Raw genomic sequence first — 21,821 nt, 5'->3', positions numbered from 1 at the left:
TTCCATATTTTATAACATTACTTGTAGGGTTTGACAACTTATTTTTCAGAGCTTAAAATGTTTCTCATTCATCTCATTGGCTGCCTCTAACAAGGCTTAGTGGCTTTGTCTGTTCAGGCTGCTATAACAAATCACCATAGGTTGGGCTGCTTAGACAATAAACATTTATTTCTCAGAGTTCTGGAGGCTGGAAAGTCTTCCAGGTGTTGGCAGATGCAAATGCAATATATGGTGAGGGCCCCCTTCTTGTTGTGTCCTCTCATGGCGGAGAGAGATCATCTCTTTTACGTCTCTTCTTAAAAGGGCACTATTCCCACTAATGAGGGCTCCACCCTCATGGCTTACTAGCCTTTCCAAAGGCCACCATCTCCAAATACCATCCACAGGGGATTCAACCTATGAATTTATGAGGGATGCAAACATTCAGTCCTTAATACATTGTTGCCATTTAAAAAATTGGTCAAGGGGTGGCAGAGAGAGTCCTAGTATTTCATCCTATGGCTCTGAGCAGGGGTTAGAATGAAGACTTCAAGGTGGGTAGTCTGGACCTCTGCATTCTGCCTTGCGACATTGTAAACAGGAGCATGGAGAAAGTCTGTACAGAACAGAACTCAAATCTGGGGACTATTAGGAGACAAAACAGGTTCTACCCTGGCCTGAGAACATACTGATCTTTGAGGGTAGTGATGGCTCTTTTGAATGTGGTGACAAAGAGAAGGGATGGGGACATGCCATGAATAGCCGCCTCCTGCTTCCTACATGTGAAACATTGAATAGTTTAAGAATAACTTTGATCTTTGAGGATCTTTCCCACTTCCTTAAAGTCAGTGGTTCTTGACCAGGGGATAGGACAAATATTTGTCACCTGTATGTGGCGAAAAATTTCACATTGCTGTTAAAAGCCTGCCTCCAACCTAAATCAAATCTCCAGGGCCAGTGCCTGCGGATTCTGAAAAATTTCCTCCCATAACTCACATTTGCACAGGTGATTGAAAACTAATGCCCTAAGTTGGTAAGTTAATATTCCCCTAGTTAACACAGGAGTTCAAAAATCTCAAAAGACTGGAAATTCTTCCTGAGCTGGGCGTTGGAGAGGATCTTCGATTTATGACTCCAACTGAGCTCTTTTTTAGAAGGTGCAAAAAAGAGGCACAAATTATAAAAAGTACAACCCCCAAGCAAAGAAACCCTGATAAGGAGGATAATTAAGGCCCCCAGGGACTTTCCTGTAAAGAGATGCTTTGTGGCCAGATTAAGGCTTCTGTGCCACAGGACACACTGTCACTTTAGCCATGAGCTGATGCAACAGACAGACTTCAGCACTGCTTGCCAGAGAAGCTTGAATGCCCATATTAATGCACCCTGCTCTCCTAGTAAAAATTTAGATATGAAAGTAAATCACCATGTAGCGTGGTCCTACCATTGTTCAGTCCTTGCACAGTGGATATAATAGACATTCAGCAAGATAGTTTAGATTTCTGTAGGATAAGATGTTGTAGTCTTTCTCCATTGACCCTTGGACACCTATCTCGATACTTAAAACAAAGGAAGGTCTCTTTAAATTGTATTTTTCTTGGTCATAAAACCTCTAAAATGCCATCTGGTATAGATCTTCCAGTGAGATGACTTTAGCCTTTCTTATGTACCTTGGAGGGAGAGAAGTGCCTTCAGTTGACGGAGCTCCATCAGAAAATCTGATCTAAGGACAAAAATACACACTGTCCTTGGTTCTTCCAGCTCTATGCTCTTGATTCCCATGTTGTTCAAGGTACATCTGACAAAATAATTCACTCACATCCCACTTAGGATGGAAAGATTTTAAACTGTGACTGAAAAACACTCTGACCATCTTGTGATGAGAGTTTTTACATTCATGTCACAGAAAAACAACTACCTGCTTAATCTCATTTGGTGAACCTCTACTCCCAAATTTTTAGTTTTCTCTATTTTAAAAGAAAAGCTGGAGGTCCTCTAATTAAATTTTGAAGGCAAACTCTCTTTAGATAGTTCCAAAGTATTTGAATCAAAAGAAGGTTGGGATATGGTTGTTTCTTAAATAACTGAGTAACTGGGTGGTCGTCTCCCTCAAAGTATTTGTCAAGAGTATGTTATTCGGGCAAACAATTAAAAATGCTTAAGAATCATCACTGAAGTATATTGAGTAAATATCAAGTTATGTAGATATAAACATATATAATCTTTTCATAGTCTAGATGTGAACACATATTTAGAGCATTTAAAAATGAGAAAAAAGTGTATGGGAGTTCTCAGTCTATAAAGTTATACATTTGTCTAGATCAACAAATGGAAATGAGCTGCTTCTAGAAATGTTTAAGACACTTTTCAATATACTTACATAGTAAGCCTTGAATTCAGCAGCCTGTATTTTAATTTTTATTTTTTTATAACAAGGAGAAAAGCCTGAAGTCAAGCTACAAATCTAATGTCTCCTGCTTATGCTGGGCTCAATCCCTGCATTAAGGTAAAACATATTCCTCCTTGCTTATAAATATTGCATATAAATACCAGAGTATCAGGATTTTTGTTTTCCTTAACAGGAAAAGGGGTACCACTAACACCCTCATTAAGTTTTTTTTTTCTTCTTAGAAAACAAAACAAAGCAAAACAAGAACAAAACTTCATCCCCTTGAATAAACTTGTCCAATAAATAAATTTGATTATTTAAGTAAACGGGCTATCTCAGTTTTTGTTGCATTGGTATTTTTGAGTAAGAAACAACACATATTTTAAATGGTACATGCTGACTTTCTAAAATTTGTGAAGTCTAAACACTCCAAATATTCTAAAAGGTTAATTTCAAGCCGTGAATTCATTTACTATCTCATATATAAGCTGTTTTTTAAAACCACAAGTGTAAATCAATGGCTTTCCTATTCCAGGTTCGTGTTTTAGTATTGAACAATGTGCAGAGGCTTCACATGACAGTCCTCTCAGGGGTAATGATTCGTGTCGAGAAAATACATGGATATTTATATTATGAAGTTTCCATGTCAACCACTTTTATGAGAAACTTAAAATTAATGGGTCTTTTAATGGTGTCCCATTATACACAATCTACATTAGCGGAGGGTCTGATTAGCAGCTTGGATGTCTCTCCAAACACTACAATTTGCCGAAGTGTTACAATTACGCTACCTGCATTAAAAGAAAAAGTACTAATTCTGAGAAACAAAAGCTTCAGTGCCACCAAAGAAAAAGAGAACAGTCAATCCCAGGTGACATCATTTTACAGTCACGCAGTATCTCATCTGAGCTTAACACAACCCATGAAACTGGTGTTTTCAACCCCATTTCATGGATGAAGATGTGGATTCTAATAGATCAAGTGACTTGTCCCAGATTACTCAACTAGTAAGACATGGGACCAGACTTGAACCCAGTTGGGAGGTAGGTATTTACTTTGTGAAATTTTTTTGGTGGAACCCTTTCGTGGGAGGAGAGGTTCGAACTCCTGCCACTGAGGATCCCTTTGCTTTGGCCCCTGGGCGCAGCCTGCACCGGAAGGAGACACTGAAGGAAGTTCCAGGACCAGACGGGCAAGGAGGGTGTGGCCCACGAACGTTCACGACACATCTCTCACACGTCTTGCACCTTGTCTGAGCGTTTCGACACTTCTTCAGCACCTCTGTATGCAAAGCCTGTGGTAGGTGGTGGGAATTCCCGGGTGTATGAAATACGGGTCCTATCATCACAAAGGGGAACCACTGACCCCACTCACAACCTATGACAACTGACCACAATCCCAGGAAGCACTGTCTTTACAGCACGTCTTTAAGAAGGCCTTGACTTAGGTTCTCTGCGTCCCTGGAAGGCCCTGCTGACCCGTCATCAAAGGCACCAGTCAGCAGGATTCCGGAATGACAGAATGCTGACAGAACATGGTCCTTGAGGAGGCACGTGTAGGGACAGCATTGTTCCCTGCGCCTGTGACGTGTGGGCTCTTGGGAGAAAACACACACCTGCCCCTCGCTACCCTCAGTGCTCTCCTGGCCACCCTAAGGAGGCCAGAAGGAAAAAAGTTTTACTTTAGAAATGTTCAAACTCTGTTTGAATACAAAAATAACATGATTTTAAATAACGATTTTTAGATTGTGGATTTGAAAAAGAAAATGCCTTTCAAACTGAACTGAGTTAAAAAACGAATCAAGGTGAGTCTACGTGCTGGGGTACCTACCACACGGGCCCTGCCGGGAGCTCCCCACCCTGTCTGCTGTGAGCAGTCCACGCCCCACAGGTCCTCTGACTAAGCAACAAGGAAGTCCGTGGAATTGCCTTTTCCCTCCGAGCAGATGGATCCCTGCTTTTCACAACGGATGACTGTAAACTCAGGAAGGTATTTTAAGAAAGAGCTGATTAAACAGACCAGCTGATTTGCTTCACAGTGCTGAATGCGCGGCCCATTACACCTGGCACCTGAGCCCCACTTTCTTCCAGGTGCAGGACGAGATGCTCATTTTAATCCGACATGCCTTACGGGTGTGTGTTAGGACCCCTGCCCTCTCCTGCCTCCGCTGTCTTCAACTGCACTGAGCCCAGGACTACGGCGTGCCTGGATTCCTTCTGGAAGGGGAGGAAGCCAGCCTGGTTGCTTGCTAGGGATCCGCACTTAGTGCCTGGCCTGGAAGGGCCCTGTGAAGTCGTAGAACTTCAACCCAAGCACTCAAACCAGTCTTCTACTGTTGAGGCTCCTGTCATAAGGGAAGGAAATGGTTAGTTACGGAAGTTTTTGTATAACTATGATTTTCAAATGTATTGGTTTGCTTTGTAAAGAGTCACTGCTCTGAGAATGGTGCTCCCTCATACCTTTATTCAAGAGTATTTATGGAGTTGCTCAATACACAAGGCACCTGTTAGGAAAATTCTTTCTCATCCGTCTACGTCAGAAACTTATTTTCAGCTTCCTTCCCAGGGTCTAGAAGAGTTCCTGGTATACAGTAGAATCCCAACGCATTGAATGTGTTTTTCAATGAAAGAATTACACACTGAGACAAGGGATACCTGCATTCTCCCCCCAACAGTTCTTACAGAGATGAAAGTCAGTATAAGGAAAGGCCTTCCCTGCGACAGTCTCTATCCGTGTTCTTTCCTAGAACTAGAATCCAATGGACACAGCTTCCCAGCAAATCAGTTAATTAACCACCAGATGTTGACTGAACACCTACTATGAACAATTCCCTCCTCTAGACAATTGGCCACTCATGGATATATAAGATAAGATCCCTATTTTCACATTTTCTATACAAACAAAAACTTAACATCCACCACAAAGTGACAAAGTAATCACTAAACCAATTCACAACCTCAGACAATAGAACATACTCCCAGAAAGTATTCTTTCTTACAGCTTTATGCAGTGCTGAGCCAAGGAGGTGGTAGGCATAAAGGAGATCTCAGAAGCCAGAGGGGGAAGACTAGGTGATTGCAGAAGACAGAAGCCTCGAGTTGGATGTTGGAGCCAGTTGGAGAATGGCAGAATGGGCATGATAGGAATGTGGGCATGTGTGCACACGTGCATGTATTTGTGTGTGTATGTGTGTGTGTGTGTGCTGGTAGGTGAGAGAGGATGGCATGAATAGAGTCGTGAAGAAAGGAAGGTACACTAACAGTTAATTCAGCTCAGCACAACCTGAGTTGATTGAATAAATATGTATTGAGAGTATACTATGTGCCAGGCATTGTGATAGGTCCTAGGGATACAACGGCTAATAAGACTGATACGGTCCCGGGCTCACTGGCTAGTGGGAGATACAGGCAGGTAAACAGACAATTACAATACAATGTGATAGGAGCTGTGATAGGGAGAAGTCCAGGTGTTAGGAGAAGGACAGAGAACTGACCCAACCTAGATGCGGGGTCAGGAAGGGAGGTCAAGCTGACAGTTGAAGCCAAAGTAGGAGTTAGTTAGGTGAGACTCCACAGGCAGTGTACGCCGCACCCACCCTGGAAGAGCCTGCGAGATGGGCCATGGGGATCTGGAGTCGGCTGAGTTTGCTGGAAGGCAAGGGAAAGCGTGCTCAGAGAGGAGGCTGGGGATGGAAGTGGTGCCCAGTTGACGCTGTCTCTTGTACTTCATAGTAAGGAGTTTGGGCTTTATCCTGAGAGCAGCAGTAACCAATGAATAACTTTAAGCAAGAAAATGAAATAAACAAATCTGCCTGTTGCATCTAGTGTCTGTCTGCAGGGTGCGATAGCCCTTAAGGAGAAATGGGCAGTAAGAACAAAAGGGTAATATGTCGCTAGATTCTTAAAGGTCTACCCCTAACATGGTGAACAATTTAAATGAGTATTTTATGAATGAATGAATGACTTGATTAACCAGTCAGTCAGTCAGTCAACACAGAATCAAAAATAGGAGACTTGAGGTGGAGGAAAAGTTGTCTGTGTGCATGTAAGGGTCAGAGTGAATGTGTATTGGAACAGAGACATGTCTTCAACTCTTGAATCCCACCAGACAAATGATAACGGCTGACAATGGAGGGCGGTGTGACAGAATGGAAACAGCTCCAATGCTGGGGTCAAAATACCCAGGTCTGAGCCCTAGTTTTGCCAGTTATCTCCACTTTGGAGATGCACCTCAATTTCTCTGACCCTCAGCTCCCCCTATATTACACCTGCTCTTTATGTGCACCCACAGGGCAGTATAAAATGGCAATGGCTGGCACCATCTATGTACATGTCTGTTTGCAGATGCTGTTTAGGAGCTGTGGTGGGACACGCTGCCCAGTGGTGTTTCTGAGCCATCCACTGTAAAAAGAAGCTAGTGCAACAACAAACCAACCAAGCCATGGTTCAGGGGAGAGGAAATTTAGAAACCCAGTAGCCAGTACTGTTCAAACTTTGGCCACGTAACTCTAACTTGTCAGTTGGGCACCTGCAGAAGGGTTGGAATGAGGATGGGAAGAACCCCTCATCTGCTGCTGTCCCCAGGAAGGGGGATGGGGACAGAAATAGAAGCAAATACACTTGAAGGCCGCAGGGGTCCATGAGGTGGTTTGGAGAACACACACAGCCATTTAGGGACACAGTCTACATGAGACCTCAGCTCCCCTAAGTTCATTGCTCTCTGCAAAACTCCACTAGGCCAAAATAATGATGACAGTTCAAGACCTTAGAAAGGATAACTTGTGCGGGGTCCAAGCTAAGAGGTTTTCTCACAATTGTGGCTGTGGCTGACAGCCCAGCACGAGGTGACCTTACAGAAAGAGAGGGCAAAATGGGACTCGTGGCTGGAGGAGGTGAGGTGTACTGGGATCTGGTTGTTTGGAGAGGAAGAGAAACCTTCGTGACGGAGGGGGGTGGCACTGGATCTGTGATGGTAGAGAGAAGCAGGATGCATGGATCCCTACACGCTAAACCGGAGAAGGAAGGAAAACAAGAAGGGGCACGAGGTGAACAGGTCTGGGAGGAGGGGCTAGGGAACCCACTCAACAGAAAGAGCAGCGAGTCGTGCAGTTTCGGGGAAACAAGCAGACCTGGGCTCCTCGGCACCTTCAGGCCGAAGAGGAATTAGTCAGGCAGCGACTGCGCATGTGTGGCTTTTTTAAAGGTACTTTAGACACTTAAATGCTCCTCCTTTCATCATTGTCCATACCACCCCTTCCTTCTCACCCAGCCCATGCACACATGCTTACACCTCTGACCATTCTAGTCCAGGCTTTGCTTTTTTTCTGCAGAGAAGTTGGCACCCGGCAGCAGCCCTGAACCAAGAAGAAATTTAGGAACTCAACAGCTTCCTTAAGGAATGTCATTTTCAGCTTGTGGCCTTGAGTCCCTTATTTGTAAATCATCTCCTAGCTATTTACTGAAGCAGTATAAAGACTCAGCTGTTTACTTTTACAAAGTAAAATCGACTGAATTAACTTTTGTTTCTATCATTGCAGAGTGAGCCCTTAGCAGTGGGGTCTAATCTATCCTCCATAAAAGCTCCAATCAATCAATCAATCAATCAAACCAAAAAGGCCACTCCCAGTTTCTCCAGATGAGGGTGGCACTGGGTCCATGCAAATAGTATTGAAATCAAGTTGACTAAATTGATACTTTCCAGTGATTACTCCCCAGGGAGACCTCAGGTAGGGCTCACGGTCACAGGCATCTTATATGATCTCCACAGCTGTAATACCCAGGCATGGACATCTAAAGCAGCCATCAGGGTCCCCTTATCAGGACTGAAATCCATGAACCTTCGGTGCTCTCAGATACTTCACCGTCGCATTGTTGAATTGAGCCCTTTACTACAAATGGTTTTAGGCTCTGATGCAAGACAGGAATTTGAAGCATGCATTGGAGAATTTAATGGTGTTAATTTCTGGTGCCCTCAAACATCAGCTTCACTCAACAAGCCAATAATCTTGCAAAGTAAAGAAAATATGCCAGAGAATGAAAGGCAGCAGGGAATTCTTCCGGACTGCAAGCAAAGCAGTTCCATGACCCTGCTGCTCCTGACAAGTAATAAAATAACTAGCTGCCTATTTACAGACCTTAAAAATGTTACCCTAAATAAAGAAATAAGATGGAAGCGGGGGTGCTTTCAGATCAAACACTATTTTTTACATTCAAACATGTATATTTGGCGACTTTAAACTCTCAAACATGTCCCAAGTTTACTTTAAATCTAACACATTTGATCATAAATGAAATACAGTCCCTGTTTCTGCTTTATAACTGGCAGGCGTCAAGTTTAAACCATTCCTACCTGGAAATATGGACGGTCTCTTTTTCGGGCGCCGCAGGTGAATAGGTTCCAGATTTTTAATGTTTCTTTGAAGTCTTCTTCTAATGTCATTTCCTATGAGTAGTTCAGGCGGCAGACTACTCCGTCTGGATGATTTATAGTCATTTTGGGATGCATTTAGTTTGTTCTTCGTTCTGGAATATAAATTGCTGTCATCAACTGCCATTGCAGGAGATACATGAGAGACTCTTATTAAACAAAAATCTGAAAAGCCAGACCCAGCGGCAGCCGCCACCTTCTCAACCCCACTTCAGATGTTCTCATGCTTTATCCTGCACTTGTTTGGGAAGCTTAGCGAGTTGATAGGCGTGGACTCGAACAGGTGTAGAATTACTAAGTAGCCCCTCCTTTCAACAGTTAATAGCACCAGGGGAGGAGAGATCCCAAGAAATCCCAAGAAATCATTAGGTGCGCGAGGCGAGGGAGCTGAGCAGCTGCGGCCGGAGCTCCCCCTGCTCGTGCAGACGGTAACAAAGCTGTGCAAGGCTTGCTGCGTGCATTTCTGTTCATCGGTGCAATGCCAATTAGCACACACAAATTGATACTTAAGAACGAATACCTGTGCAAATTACAAGTCTAATTTTTTTTGCTATTTCCCCAACTCTCACAGAGTTCAGAAAGTTTTGGGGCAACATTTTGATGTTCCCTCATACCCTTTCTTTTCAAACGACATAATAGAACAAACATCCGTCTTTATTAGATTCCTTACTCGGCAGGCGGCCAGCTGTTAGTTGGCTGGAAGAAGGAGATGAGAGACGGCTGGCGGTGATCAGGTAGGAAGCCGGGGTGGGGCGTGTCGGCAAGAGCGCCGGGAATGCAGCCCTGCTCCCCGCCCACCCCTGCCCTCCTGCGCTCTACCTGGCGGATGGCTCGCCTGCCAGGTCGGCTGCCTGGCGGCCAAGTCAGAGGTCTAGCAAACAAGCTTTGGCTACACAAGGGATGGCGGCCTCCACTCAACAAACACTGAGTAAATGTCATCCTGGTGGGAGTCCGTCTGCTTTCCCCTGAACGGGCAGCTGGTTTGGGGGTCTGAGAAACACCGGCATTTACTAGGTTCCGGCTCGACCTGCCGCATATTTTCTTTCTATCTCCTCCGGATTTTGCGTTTTTGTGTCCTTGCCCCCGTCGCCCTTGCCCTGTTTGTGGGGAAATGTTCTGCACTCTTTAACCGTCTTGGCAGAAATCAAAACCCTCATTCATCCCCTCCAGGCACGGCCCAGCGCTGCGGTCCTTGGGCCCCTTCTCTGTGTGTGTGTGTGTGTGTGTGTGTGTGTGTGTGTGTGTGTGTGTGTGTGCGCGTGAGTCAGAAGATCAGAACAGACCTGCCTTTTTTCTTCCCAATGCCTGGAATCAGTAGATACCTAACATAAAGTATGTGGGGTCATTGCAGAAATCCCTGTTTATTTTGGTTATTAGGAAGCCAGGCAAGTTTTATCATTTGTGAAAATTCAGGAGTTGCATCTCCTTAGTGAACTCAAGTGTAACAAAGCACACGGTTACACGCTGACAAAAGTTTCATTTTTAGTCTCCATTTGCCTTTTCAGCAACAGGTCTTCAAACAACAACAGATTTTCTAAAGAGAAAAGTGTTTTTTTAACAAGTATATCCAGATTAGGGGTGCTCTTGTAGTCAAGCAAATATGATTATTTTCAAGCAATTCTTTTTACATTTTAGGTATTATTTTGCTAATTATGAGAAACACCTGCAGCATTCCCCTCACAGGACTTAGAACTATTTTGTCAAGTTGAAATGGGCCATAAACTTCAAAACAATGAGTGGCTTGTACAAAACTATGTCTAAAGCCCCATGAGACTGCTTGCATCTCCCTTAGCTTAGTGAAAATACATTTTTTTTTTGGTCTAGTAAAGAAATAAAAAGTAACGAATTTTTTGAAGTTTGGGATAATGATTTACTAATAGAAAAAAAAATCCATAACCCAAATCACTAGAATAATATTTAAGTTTCCTATCATAGAAGGGTAGAACCCTAGGGCACAAAATATTGAATGCTAACAAGGAGAAATACAGCTGTAGACAAGCAGAATATCAAGCTATTTAGTGACCATTTCCTAATTCATAGTGTCAGCATGGGCCTAAATAAGAATGTGTTAAGATAAAATGGGAATCTCTGAGCAAAGCTGTTATTATCACACATAGCGTGCACATAAATTTTGCCTTTGTCTTTTAAGAGGCTGGCTAGAAGCACAAAGTCCATATGAATCTAAAGTCCACTACAATAATAGCCATCATTTATTTCATGCTTAATACCCAGCCCGATTCTTTGCTAACCACGCCTCTGACATGCATCGTCTCATGGATTCTTCCTAATCACCATAATCACCGATACATGAGTGCACCGAAGCACAGAGTCAAATGTCTAGGAATTGGGGGAGAGAAGATTTGAACAGAGGTTTTACCTGACTTCAAATCTCCTGTTTCAGTTAGTGCCTGAACTGAAAACTACACCACCATTCTACATTATTAAAGGTTATATGAAATCTAAAAGGAATTGAGGAGTCTTACTCTATTTGCCTAAAAACAATTCTTGGGTTTAAGCAGATTCCTACTGTATCAACTGCATGACTGAGGAATGGCCCAGCGGACATCACTAGGCCTGCACCATGTAACTGAGTGTCCGGAGATCTCTAAGGTTCACGGAATGAAAGTGAGGAAAAGCAGGTAATAATAAAGTATCCATGTTGGAGCTTTTCCTATTGAAATGCACTTACAGTATTATGTTTTCCTGAGGTTTAAATTATAATTAGAAAAAAAAAACCTACCTTATTATAGAGATACCCCTAATATCCTGATCCTCAAACAATTAAATGACATAAAAATACTCAAATATTCCTGGTATGCTCAAATTAATCCCTCTCCTGCCCAAATCATTCACGCCTCATAAAGAATATAAACAGATGTGAATCTAGCTCACTTAATGTGCTTCCTTACAGAGAAAAGTGGGGATGACTTGAATTTGATATTGTTAAAGTTTTAGGACAATAAAAGCAAAGGGCTATATTTATTTAAAAGCAGCAGTATTAATCTGTGAACATGAAAAAAATTAAACCTTCCTTTCAAAATATTTAAATTGGCTGACAACATGAATGATTATTCATCACAGAAAATTTAGCTTGGTTTGGTCTAAATGAGACTATTCATAGATTATAATGTTAAGTGTACCCTTCTCTCTTCATAGTAATGGCTGAAAATGGAATTTCATTTCTTTCCAGGTGATAAAAAGAATGTTGATATTGGGCTTTGAGCTAAAAGGAATCTCAAAACTTAGAGCATAACTAGGTGATTTTCAATATATAATTGGACATTTTCTATTCCTCTACTTTTTAATAGCCATTATATTTTAAAGGTCTCCCTTCTCCTAAAAATCCAATATATTCATCTCTTTTGAATTATTCTAATTTCTTATCCTTCAAGAACTTGTATATTTTATATTAAATGATGTTACCATCTCATGAACATTTATTCTGTCTGGTAATAAAGCATTATTTTTTTTCTTTTAAAATGTTCCATGAAAGACATTTCCTCACTTGGAAGCCAGGGTTCCTTGTTAATTTTAGTAGTTTTTAAATTACATTGTGAAATTATTTTGCTTTTTGTGAGAAAGCTGCAAGTTTAGAACTGTACAATTTTACAGCTGTCACCATCCTTCTCATTATTACCTTCTAAGAAATGTTCCAACCCGAAGATTTAAGGCCTCTCGGATTCACCAAATTAGGTTTCACATCTCAACTGGATCTGCTGCACTGTTAATATCCTGCAAATATTTTTACTTTCGAACTCTTTACTCAGCGTTTAAACTGAAAGAACGCATTATTTAGCAGGTCTGACCCCAAGAAAAAATAACTGTGCAGAATGTCAGAATGAGGGACATCACGAAGGCAAACAGCTCCACTGAGGCATCTCTCCAGGAGGTCACCAGCCACCTCTACTGTCAACACGTGTTTGCACGGTGTTGGCAACCACTGTGTTCGGTACGGTGTGATTACGGCGAGGACATCTTTTCTCGGTTCCTAAAAATACAGTGAAGATGTTCAGTACTTACCTCGTTGGCTCGTGATGGCAATTACTACTAATGACTAGCCTCTCCCTCTTAAAATTCTCTGTTCCCCTGCCTTCCATGACACTGTTAGCTCTTGTTTTTCCTCCTATGTCTCAGCTCCTTTCTGCTCAGATTCTTCTGGGGATCATTAAAAATCTGTTTTCTTCCCTCCTTCCTTCGCTCCTTCCCTGTGGCAGGCCCATCTCTTGAGTATCTGCCATGTGTCTGGGACCACGCGCAGTCCAAGGTTTCCGCTCTTGAGAACCTCTTCTCCAAGGACGGGAGCAGACCTGTAACAAACTAGTTACTGCAACGCAGAGTGACCACTCTGCAGACGTAACACAAAGAAGCCACTGGGGCAACTCTTCTCAATGGACGTGGGACATGAAGGGAAGGGCTTTCAGAGAAGGAGTGAGTTCGCACGGCAGATAAGGGAGAACCTGAGCAGAGGCACCGAGACGTGATGTGACACCAAATGCCCACCGACGGGCAAGGACCGCAGTCCCATCCCCATAGCAGGGCATCACAGCACACCAAGTACATGCATTGGAAAACAAGATCAGGCAATCCTAGAAAATAGGGGACTGAAGGGAAAACTGAAAGTTGGCATCATCACATATATTTTAACCACCACCGCAAAAGAGACATATGAAAGCCACCCACTTAAAAAAATCTGGGCTTAAAAACTGGCTCCAACCTTTTCACACGACTTGGTAATTCCTAACAAAATTTTGAGAAATTTGGCTCCAGTAAGTAACCCTTCTTCTGAATCATCTTTATTTATTCCAGAATCTGTGATGCAGGGATTTGCAGAAGCGGACTCTTACACAAGTTTTTGAGGTCATGCAGACTGTACCTTTTTTAAAAAAAGCTTTAGAACCAGTTCTTAAGGCCTGAAATCCAACTTCATTTACACTTGCATTCCTCTTGGTTCAGTTTTGCAAGTCTAAGCAAAGTGCCCTTGGAACTGCCTGGCCTCTTCCCAAATGAAGGCAGGGCTTAGGGGCACATGTTTCTGGGCTTGCTGTGGAGCTCTCTGGTGAGAGGGTACAACCAAAACAGATTTCCCTCTCTGTGCTACTGCCAGACACACCGGCAAGGTCTGTGGGAGGGAGGACTGACAGTCTTTCCTCCTCTGGTTAAGGGATTGAACTGAAATTTGCTTTCATAAAAGAACTGAAGCTTTTGAAATGTATTGTCTGAGTGCTAGACACTGTAACCTCAGAAATGTGGTTGCTAAAACCAGGTTGGCACGTGACTGCTCTGAGCTGGCAGGAGCGGAAGGGGCACGGTTCGGTCATTCTCACCCATGATTGCAACTTTCATCAACGTGCCAATGACATGGAAGCCCAAATCCCACCCCAAACTACTCCATAGATTCTAGATCTATATGTTCAAGGGGATATCAAACACTCCCTAGTGAGAACTCAGCATGTACAAAACGCGCCCCTCCAAACCTGCAGCTCCTGAGCTTCTGAATTTCTTATCCAACTAAAATGGCATCGCCACTTACCCAGTGACTTGAGCTAATCAACCCTGGATTTACTGTGCCCAGATGATGTTGTGTGGGCCCTTCTGCATCTCTGCTTCACTTGGTAACATTCATTATCTCTCTCTGGAGCTACTGCATTAGACTCCCAACAGGTCTGGCCACTTCTGGTCTTAGTTCCTCAAGCATTCCACCTTTGACATGGCATCCTGACCCTTCATATCTTAGCAAATTACCTCCGGTTAGCCTATTTCACTCTTCAAAATGCCATTGAGAATTGGATTAAGAAAACTGTGTTGTGCTGACCTGACCAGGGAGTCATATGGTGAGTTCTGACCTTGATACAAACACCAACTTCTATTAATGCAACACACGATTACTGTAGTTTTTATTGCAGCCATATGTCCTTACTGTCTGATGGTTTGACACACACACATTAAGAAATAATGCCCACCCATGAAAATGGCTAACATTTGAAAAGATTCACTATACCAAGTATTGGAAAGAATTTCCATACACCATTGGTAGGAATGTAAAATGGTAAAATCCTTTTGGGAAAAGTTTGGCAATTTCTGAAAAACCTACACATAAACATGCCATATGATCCAGCCACTCCACTCCTAGGTCCTCACCCAAGAGCAGTGAAGACATATGTTCCTAGAAGAGGGTGTACACTCATGGTCATAGCAGTTTTACTTACTACAGGCAAATGCCAGAAACAAAATGTCAATCAACAAGTAGATGGATAAACTGTAGTATATCTATACAGCAGAATACTATTTATCAATTAAAAGATGATCATTGATGCATGCTACACCATGGGTGAATCTCAAACTAATTATGCCAAGTGAAAGAAGCCAGGCGAGAAAGTATGCACACTGTATGACTTCATTTATATAAAATTCTAGAAAATCTAAACTAATCTAGTGACAGACAGCAGATCAGTGGTTGCCTGGTAACAGGGTTGGACGGATGGGGCAGTTACCAAGGAACACAATGAAATGGTGCATGTTGATGGATTCACGAGTATATACATGTCAAAATGAATCAAATCATTTACTATAAATATGACTAATTTATTATATGTTAATTGAAACTCAATAAAACTTTTTTTTTAAGGCAATGTTACACCTTTCTTCATTGCATTGGATCAGGATTCAGAAATGTTTTGGACTTTAGCTAATAAAATTAATAAATACAAGGGACAACAATTCTTCTGATTCTGTCTGCATCAAGAGTGAGTGAAAAATATACCCAAAAGTTCTGTTAGTCTTTTTCACTTAAGACAAGACTTTCCTTCTTCTGAATTTTGTCTTTAGTTTTTAACTTATTATAAAATGCCAAGAATGTCTACATTGATGTGCCCAGGTATCACATTCACTGTCACGGTGAGATGCCCAGGGAAAGTGGGCAAGAAATACTGCAGAATGAATGAGGGAGTAAATTAGTAAAAAGCTGCAATGAAATAAAGAAGGCATTTCTTAAGAGCAGGTTTCCTCACAAGCTACTCAGAGAAAATTATGAAATCTTTTAGGCCAAAGAACCTCAAGGTCAGGATAAACATCGGTGACCTTGGGTGGAGCACAAGCAGCCTTGCTCAACAGCAAAGGGCTGGACAAGATGCAGCGAGTCTGAAGATTCTTCCTACAGTTTCTGACACCGCTGTTCTTCAGACTATCCTTTTTGAACCTTCCAGATGTGAGCGGCAGCATGAGTATCTTCAGTGGCTTTGAAGCTGGATCTAATGCTGCACTGATGTGAGGTGACAGCACACATCTAAGGACAAGTAGCTAAAATATTCTAGCCATTTTATACACTGAGCCAGCTCTGTTCTGTGCAGATGCAGTTGTAGTCAATGGAAAAACTTTACAACTTAGCTGTATGTGATCAGCATTTTTTTATATCTTACTAATGGGCACAAGAGTAAAAATAAAGTTCCTCAGAAAGTGATATTAGCAAACAAAATACCTGTAAGGGTACAGATTTAAATATGACCATTGAAAAGCCTGATTTAATGGACAGAGGGTTCTGTACACCAAAGTAATGTCTGCTGAAATTCATTTAGAACATCTTAAAAATATGGGCCATGTTCTAGGTTATGAAATGAGTCTCAAAATACGAATTTGTCTCATGTTGTCATATTGGTGAGACATTCTCTTAATACTACCCAATAAGCCTGGAAATCAATATAAAATAACAGCAAAAACATTTTCTTCTGATCTAATGCTGACTATAGTTAATGTGCTGTGAATTTCCCCACTTGGCACGCTCTTCTCAGGCAGTATTTCGTTTCCCCTCATGACTGTGGTCCTGTCATTATCTCCATTTTACAGAGGAGGCCACATTAAGGGGGGCCGAGAAACCGCATCAAGTAACTAATTATAATCAAGCCTGTTCTTCCTTTAACACCCAAATCTATAAAATATGGATTTCCCAACCACTTCCAGGCTGTTTTCGTTTTTGCCTCCCGTTTCCCTGGTTCCTTATCCTTGTCTCTGGACCATCTCCTCTGCCCACTCTCATTGGTGGGCCATTTTCGATGACCTGTAAAAAGCAACTGAGTCAGATAAGGAATTTCAAAAGGTGTCCTTCCAATACTTCCATGTTCAGGAGCCGTCATTTTCCTTCCTTCACCCAGGAATTAAATTCTAGCTGAGGATTCTGAATGCCTATGTTTTAAACAAATTTTGGAATGCACCATGTTTGTTTATTCACCGTTGACTTCTAGTGAGCTTCAAGGGAACTTTATCAAAGCTTGGAACTATCTTCACCTATGAGGGTCAGTTCTTAACATCCCATTTAATTTTCAATTCTCCCAGGTTCCCCTATTATCTCAGAAAGATCTATCTATTCTTTATTTTTGTTATTTTTCAGGTAAAAAGATAATTTATTTTTTTATCATATTCTAGAAGCTGGGAAAAGTCCAAGTATCAGAGACACTAAACTTCATATACATGAAGCCAACATACTTCTACCCCTCAAAATACAACTATAAATCCATATTAATATTATTCATAATAAGTTGATCCACAAATTTATTCATCATAAACTGATATTTTAAAGACAGGATCTTAAGAAGCAGACCTATTTTTGATTTGTTGCACCAAATTCATGGTTCTTATTGGTTTTATTAATCCTATTAGTAATTATCATTTAAAGGGAGGCAGCTATTTTCATAGTAGTTAGATCTCATAAAAAATTGCCTTAGGAGATTATTTTTCACTGTTTTTTAAAATTCTCTCTTTTGATTACAAAGGAAATACATGTTTGTTGCAGAATATTTGGAAAGCACAAAAAATAAACAAAAGGAAGCAGAACACAAGTAAATAACCTTACCAATCAAGAAACCACTGGCAACATCTGGGCACATTTGGTGCAGGTTCCAGGCTTTGTCCTGCCATTTACCAGCAAGCCAGCCAGGTTCCGTTTCAGAGCCTCCCCCCAGCCCACTGAATGAATTCCCGCAGTGAACGTACCATGTGGCTGGGAGGGGGCTGGTGGAGTATTTCTGGAGCCGCTTCATTAAGGGAGATAAACGAGTGAGGCTCTCCTGGTGTAAGAAAGTGGGTGGCGGTGGACCCTATGAAAATCCGGGGCAGACATCTCTCTTCTAAAGGCGGTGACTTCCCAAGATGCAGTGCACCGCTTGTGGAGGACGCCCAGGGGTGCCTCATCCTCTCCTTTTTCAAGAGAAGCTTGAAACCCAATATTGATGCAGAAATACCCTCATTGGTAAATGTTGGCTTCAGGTTTTTAAAAATACCATATAGGACAAAGAAGTCAAAATTGTGCACCAGTTGTGAGGCCTCTGGTTTAACTCTCTTCCCGGAGCCACAGGGTCGCGTTTTCACAGAACTCGTGTCAGTTAAGCCGTCATTTTCAAACAGCAGGTCTGTGAAAGTCCTAGTGACAAAGGTGAGCCCAGGGGAGAAACATCAGGGAAATTCTGCAAACAGTCACCCGCTCTTGGAGATTAACCACGCAAGGGACCCTGTTAAAGGCTCTTGAATCTTGCAGCAATGAACCAGTCCTACTTAGCTTTGTTTAACTGGTATTTTCCAAATTGAGTTGAATACAGAACTTTCTCTCCCCTTTATTCTGTGTAACAACTATTAGTATCCTTGAGCCCTGATGTTCCGCAGAACAAAATTTTGGAAGTGCTTATTAACACAAAGCCACCTGTTCAGGCCACTTCGGGTGTTGTGACAGGGCACGCACGGTAGGGGAACCCAGACCAAGCTTATGATGTGCCTTAAAGTCCTGCACGTGGCCTTCCAGTTTCCACAAGCAGGACAGGCTTCAGTGCTATGTGATCAATACAAAGTCAACTACTTTTTACCTGTGCTGAAGAGGACAGACTAGAGTCATTGCAAATTACCTGCAATTAACAGCAAAAAATTGCAAAAAAAAGTATATGCAAATAATTTGCATCAGGTTCAAGACTCTAACACAAACCAAATGAATTGTCTTTATAAAAATTATACAGGCAACTAAAGAAATGAGTTTTGACTCTTCTATCACATACCAACTGTGGTGTGAAGTCAAAACACAACTTATATTTTCTTACAGATGGTCTTCAAAGTGGAAAGAAAATGACAAAGTCAACAATGGGCTCATTAAATCTGTAATTACTCTGTTATATGCAAACCTGTATTTTTCTGGTTGCTGAACAAGTTTCTCCACAAGGGCTCAGCTATCACACCACCTTTATGAAATGCTATCCTATTAGGGAGGTCAGTTTTTTTCCATCTATGACTGCTTGTGCTTTCATTTTGGTCATCACAGAGATGTAGAAATTTGACTTCTCATTTCATAAAAGCTATTTTGTGGTTTTTCCATTCTGCCACAATAATTCTTCTGAAATCCTCAAAAGATGACCATTACCTTAGCTTGAGCCTTCCTATATCTTAATTTTGTCAGGCCTTTATTTTTTTTACTTACTATTGATCTGAAAGGCCAGGTATTTACTGGAGTTTTTCTAATCCCACTTTTCAACATTGAGAGATAACTGTTAGGGAGTTTACAGTAATGAAACCTGTAAGAAATCTAGAAAATCTTAGAATTTTGGAAAACCTAGCATGGAACTCTCAGTGTAATTCAGACTGGAAAATATAAAATATTCACCAATGGTTACAAATATGTACTCTCCTGCCACTCCAGGAGAGGAATCGTAAGAAATAAAATTCTTTAAATCACTTGATAGAAGAGTTCCCTGTATTTGTCATTTTGGAAAGTAATATGTATCATAGTATACAGATAAATATCTGAAGCTTCTTTTCCCTAGAATACATCTACAATTCAACTTCCACTTTGAAACATCAAAATGACTTTAGTGAATGCCCAGATCTAAAAATAAGCAGTGTTCTGTACAGTTTCATACTTACTAGTGGGGAAAAGAAGGGCTGGGCAAACACATTAAAATATATGTTGTTTGGGGGAGTGGGGTGTTAATGGTGACTTTATTCAATGCTGAGGGTGTGAGAGGTTCTCTTATAAGCTCTGGTGAACATTCTTTCTCCCTAAACCAAACAAGTTAGTCATTTGAATCTCTTCCCATATCCTGTAGCTGTCAAACACTCTTCCTGGACATGGATTCGAAGCTGTCATTTTCTCACGCACTGCTCTATTTTTGGACGAGGTGTGTGGTTTTTGGATAATGTTGTTTTGTCTACATTCCTAGCAAACTTCTCCTCTGAGGCAGGACTTCACTGAATATTATTATTTCACTCATCTGTTCCCAGGGAAGGGAACAGGACGTACACACATGTGCGTATCTTTTTGTATGTCTGAAGGTATGTCTGGGGTTTTGGGGACAGGTACTTTTAATTAAGGGATAAAACTTTAAGCCATGCTTTGTATTCTCATTTCAAATATTGGCTGTGTGTTCTTCAGATACATTTAATTCTCAAATCTATGCTACCGCCTCAGATTGGGGTTCATATATCCACCTACCCGATGGCTAATTCCACCTGGATATTAGGGACACCCAAACTCACCCCATCCAGAACCCAAATCACCATGATCTCTAAATTGCTACCCAGCCTGCATTTTCCTGACCGCTCCAGATTCTAACTTGGGCAGCACTAAACGAAGGCATTCTCTCCTCTCACCACCACCACATGCACTGCTCCCCAAGGGCTGCTAATTCTGCTCCTCTTGAACTCATCCCTTCCTCTATTCCTGCCACCCTTGTCCTAGTGCAGGTCTCCATTAACTCTTGCCTCAATTCTGCAGTAGCTTTTTCTCTGACTATTGCTCCGTTCCTCAAACATATCCTAAATGGGGGTGCCAAATGGCTCCGTCTAAAGGGCCACTTGCGAGGTCGTCGTTCTGTTTAAATTGTTTTCATGCCCCCCTACAGCCTGCAGGTAGAAAGGCAATGACAGCTCCACTTCAGCGCCTTAGCAAGACCGAGTGCTTCCTCCGTGGCCTGGGCCGGTTTGCGTCTTCACTCTCACGTCTTACAATTACCCTCTTTGCATTGCCTGCTTAGCAACACTCAACATGCCCCGCTGCGGCCATTTCTCAGTTGTGCCTGAGCCCAGGTTGCCACCTCCTCTTGGAGCCCTTCACCCTCTCCTCCCCATGCCCCTCCCCCAATGACTCCCTCCCATCCTTCTCTGCATGGCCCTGCCCCCACCCCTGCCCCAATTCCCCAGGCTCCATGAGGACACCATTTCTGGCTTGCAACAGCTGCGTCAGTTGACCCCTTGTGCTCCTACCTGACCCTGCACAGCCATCTACCACTGCCTTTGCTATAGTTTTAATATTATCTGCTTATTATCAGTCTCCCTTGCTGGAATATATCTCACTTCTTACTCATCTTTGTATCCCCAGAGCCTGGCATACAGTAAGCGCTCAGGATTTGTTTGCTGGGCTGTGTACTGGTCGCCCATCCTCCTGACTTACTGGGCCGCCTCTGCCTTGTCCTGGACACATGCATCTCTACACCCAGCTGGGCTCCGTGGCTGGGGGCCGGGAAGCCAGGTGGACACCAGAAGTGTGTCTTCTGAGAACTTGCAACTTCTAAAGGCAACTTGGGGCTGTGGGAGTGGCATTTTTAACACTTAGAAGAACACAAACACCTAGCTAAGTGACGTCAGCAGGAGAAAGGAAGTTAGAAAAAGAAAAATTAGAAGAGTTCAAAACAAACAAATATTTAGGTAAGAGGCTGATATGGAAGGATAAAGCCTGAACACATGACTCTAACCTTAGAAGGTGGATTTTCCTGATTCTCACGTTTGACTCATACATGACTCTCAGCTGCTTTGGTTAAGTTTCAGGATGAGTGAGGGCAAAAAATAGTAATGAGAAAGCCACTTTTTTTTAGTTATATAAAAAGAGACGGCAAAGAGAAGAGAATTCTAGTGCTGTCCCTGTTAATGACGTTTCTTGATTCTAAATGATACGCAGTGGATTTGGGCACTGGTGACAGCCCATCAGGGAGGCCCCCCTGAGGGAGGAGGCAGGGGTGGGCGGATTGGACTGCAGAACCTATGGCCCCACTGCCTGAAGCAGGGAACA

The 21,821-nt window shown here is 42.3% G+C and overlaps 1 protein-coding gene across 7 annotated transcripts in view; it reads right to left on the bottom strand.

Annotated features, from left to right (window-relative positions):
• FRY (FRY microtubule binding protein) overlaps positions 1-21,821 on the bottom strand; it is a 379,810-nt gene that overhangs the window by 286,484 nt on the left and 71,505 nt on the right. For 4 of the 7 annotated variants that reach the window (XM_073228935.1, XM_073228938.1, XM_073228963.1 and 1 more), the window contains exons 1-2: positions 9,462-9,745; positions 8,714-8,886 (exon numbers count right to left, since the gene is read on the bottom strand). The exons of 1 other annotated variant lie outside the window; for it this stretch is intronic. In XM_073228935.1, the coding sequence (XP_073085036.1) occupies positions 8,714-8,886; positions 9,462-9,730 (442 nt within the window). In that variant the 5' untranslated portion in view covers positions 9,731-9,745. Of the gene's footprint in view, positions 1-8,713; positions 8,887-8,970; positions 8,990-9,461; positions 9,746-21,821 lie in introns of those variants that run through there. 2 more of the 7 variants (XM_073228976.1, XM_073228971.1) reach the window with 2 other exon arrangements.

Source organism: Manis javanica, chromosome 1, assembly GCF_040802235.1.
Source record: "Manis javanica isolate MJ-LG chromosome 1, MJ_LKY, whole genome shotgun sequence".
NCBI lineage: Eukaryota > Metazoa > Chordata > Mammalia > Pholidota > Manidae > Manis > Manis javanica.
Note: the sequence above shows the minus strand (reverse complement) of the source record. Positions and strands in the feature narration are given on the sequence as shown.